Source organism: Zea mays, chromosome 6, assembly GCF_902167145.1.
Source record: "Zea mays cultivar B73 chromosome 6, Zm-B73-REFERENCE-NAM-5.0, whole genome shotgun sequence".
Classification (NCBI taxonomy): Eukaryota; Viridiplantae; Streptophyta; class Magnoliopsida; order Poales; family Poaceae; genus Zea; species Zea mays.
In genome coordinates this window covers 140,907,258-140,909,592 of record NC_050101.1, presented here as the reverse complement: position 1 = coordinate 140,909,592, position 2,335 = coordinate 140,907,258, and the positions used below count along the sequence as shown (strand labels likewise).

The 2,335-nt window shown below is 53.2% G+C and overlaps 1 protein-coding gene across 1 annotated transcript; it reads left to right on the top strand.

Moving 5' to 3' along the window:
• The first annotated feature begins 247 nt into the window (after positions 1–247).
• On the top strand, positions 248–1,765 carry LOC100284398 (IAA16 - auxin-responsive Aux/IAA family member). Its single transcript, NM_001365325.1, has 6 exons — positions 248–461; positions 564–645; positions 794–1,083; positions 1,179–1,305; positions 1,416–1,479; positions 1,568–1,765. The coding sequence occupies exons 1-6, from the start codon at positions 356–358 to the stop codon at positions 1,601–1,603; spliced, it is 705 nt and encodes a 234-aa protein (NP_001352254.1). The 5' UTR covers positions 248–355; the 3' UTR covers positions 1,604–1,765.
• The last annotated feature ends 570 nt before the right edge of the window (positions 1,766–2,335 follow it).

The window sequence follows — 2,335 nt, the reverse complement described above, 5'->3', positions numbered from 1 at the left end:
TTTTAAAATTCTAATTAAATTTGAGAAGCTTTAACTGTAGATGAAGACGTGTATAAGAATGTCTTGCACTGTTTATAAATTAGGGTTTGAAATAGAAGTTGAGATAGAAAGTGAAACGGGTGTTCGAGATAGTCTTATAACTTCAATTATGACAGCGGCCGCCGGCCAGCCTGTGTCTCTCTGAGTGGCTCACCGCACTGCGCCCCGTTTCAGAGTGGTAGCAGTGCTGCGACTGCGTGCACAGGGTATATAGATAGATAGGAGTACACTGCGTAGGAGACAGCAAGAGGGCGAGGCTGTGTGTGAGAGAGGGGGAGGCAGAGAACATTCGGCAGTGTGAGAATCGGAATCGGAGATGGCTTGGAATGGCCGCTTCGGCGACGACGAGGAGGGGAGCGGCCTTGAGCTCAGCCTTAGCCTCCCGGGCTACTTCTCCGGATCGCCAACCCAAGCTGCAGCAGGTGCCGCCGCGTCCTTCATGTGCCTCATCACATACGAGCTAGTTCCATGGCTTGGCTTCAATTAACCCATCGTTGTGTTCTGTGTTCGCCTGGTGGTTTCAGGTTTCGAGGACAAAGCAGACGGCGGCTCTGCTGCTGCTGCTGCTGCTGGGCGAGCAAAGGGAAGCAATGGCTTCAAGGCCAGGTAACCGATGAACCTTTCATTCTTTCTCGCCGCCTGTGCCTTTGGTTGCTCCTCCTTTCTTTTTCTGAAACGAAACCCAGAACAGAGTTACTGTCGTAACGGCGCCTCATCATCTGAACTATGAACTACCTCAAATTCAACTCCTCAGGCCGGCGGCAGCTGCTCCGGTCGTGGGATGGCCGCCAGTGCGCGCGTTCCGGCGGAACCTCGCCTCGGCGTCCTCCAAGCCGTCCCGCGATCCGCCACCAAGCCACAGAGGAAACGAGTCCGCGAGCGTCGGCGCCGGCGGCAAGGCCGTCGAGGGCGGCAACAAGGGCCTGTTCGTCAAGGTCAACATGGACGGCGTGCCCATCGGCCGGAAGCTCGACCTGGGCGGCCACGCCGGCTACGACACGCTAACCGCCGCCGTCGACCACCTCTTCCGCGGCCTCCTCTCCGGTGCGTGCGTGCGCGCGCGCGCATCACCACGCAACCACGCGAGTTTTGTATGAACTGACGTCTGACGATCGACCTCTGTCTGCCTTTGCCGCCAGCTCAAACGTCGGGACCAGGCGGCGAGCGGCAGGCGGTCGCGGGGATCCTGAACGGTGGCGGCGAGTACACGCTGGTGTACGAGGACGACGAGGGAGACCAGATGCTGGTCGGGGACGTGCCGTGGCAGTGAGTTCGCCCCCTCTGCAGCACCTCACCAGATCGCTTCTCGTTTTCGCGCGCTTGCTCTGTCTGCTGACGGACCAAGCTTTCTTGCGTTTTTTTTTCCTTTTTTTCAGGATGTTCGCCGCCACCGCCAGGCGTCTGCGCGTGCTGCGGAGCTCCGATCTCAACCCCTCGTCGGTCAGTGGACGCTGCGCTGAAATCTTTTTGCTCTTGTGATATTGTAGCCTGGAGATGTTTTGTAATTTTTTTTCTCTTGCTTTTGCAGCTAAGGGCAGCGACCAGGAAGAGAGCTGCAGCTTAGTGCTGCGCTGGCGTACCCTGGAGTCTCAACTCTGAACATTTTGCGGCCTTTTCGGAGGGCCACCAATGTAAAATTGAAGCGGTTTTTCGTGGATTTTTGTTACCATTACCATCATGTATGTGATCAAGTAGGGAAGCAGGAATCTAGAGGAGATGAGTGGTGTTGTTAGAATCACGTGTCTCAACTTATCTGAAAGTCTAACAAGGTGCCTGTTTGTTTCGGCTTTTGCCAGCTTCTGGCCACCAAAAGCTGCTGCGGACTGCCAAACGCTCAGCTTTTCAGCCAACTTCTATAAAATTCGTTAGGGCAAAAACCATTTAAAATCAACATAAACACATAATCGGTTGAGTCGTTGTAATAGTAGGAATCCGTCACTTTCTAGATCCTGAGCCCTATGAACAATTTGATCTTCCTCCACATATAATTGTAATGATACTCAGATTCTTCCCACAGCCAGATTCTCTCCACAGCTAGATTTTCAGAAAAGCTGGTCAGAAAAAAGCTGAACCAAACAGCCCCAAGGTGTCTTGGCGCTGGAGTGTATAGTTCATACTTACATGGGCTCGCCAGGGCCCATGGGCCATGGCATTGTGCTACTGCTTGCATCGCTCTGGCTCAGCTAAAGCCCTACCCAAATTTTTTTTAGAAAAGAGAATATTATTAATATTCCAGCTTCGGTATCGGTTGATACATTCGGCTGTCAAACTCACAAACATGGGGTTCCACATTGGA

Excerpts from the sequence above, each read along its gene's own strand:
- LOC100284398 (NM_001365325.1), top strand. The coding sequence starts at position 356 with ATGGCTTGGAATGGCCGCTTCGGCGACGACGAGGAGGGGAGCGGCCTT. Across the intron at positions 1,084-1,178 it reads CTTCCGCGGCCTCCTCTCCG|CTCAAACGTCGGGACCAGGC; the intron begins GTGCGTGCGTGC and ends CTTTGCCGCCAG. Across the intron at positions 1,306-1,415 it reads GTCGGGGACGTGCCGTGGCA|GATGTTCGCCGCCACCGCCA; the intron begins GTGAGTTCGCCC and ends CCTTTTTTTCAG.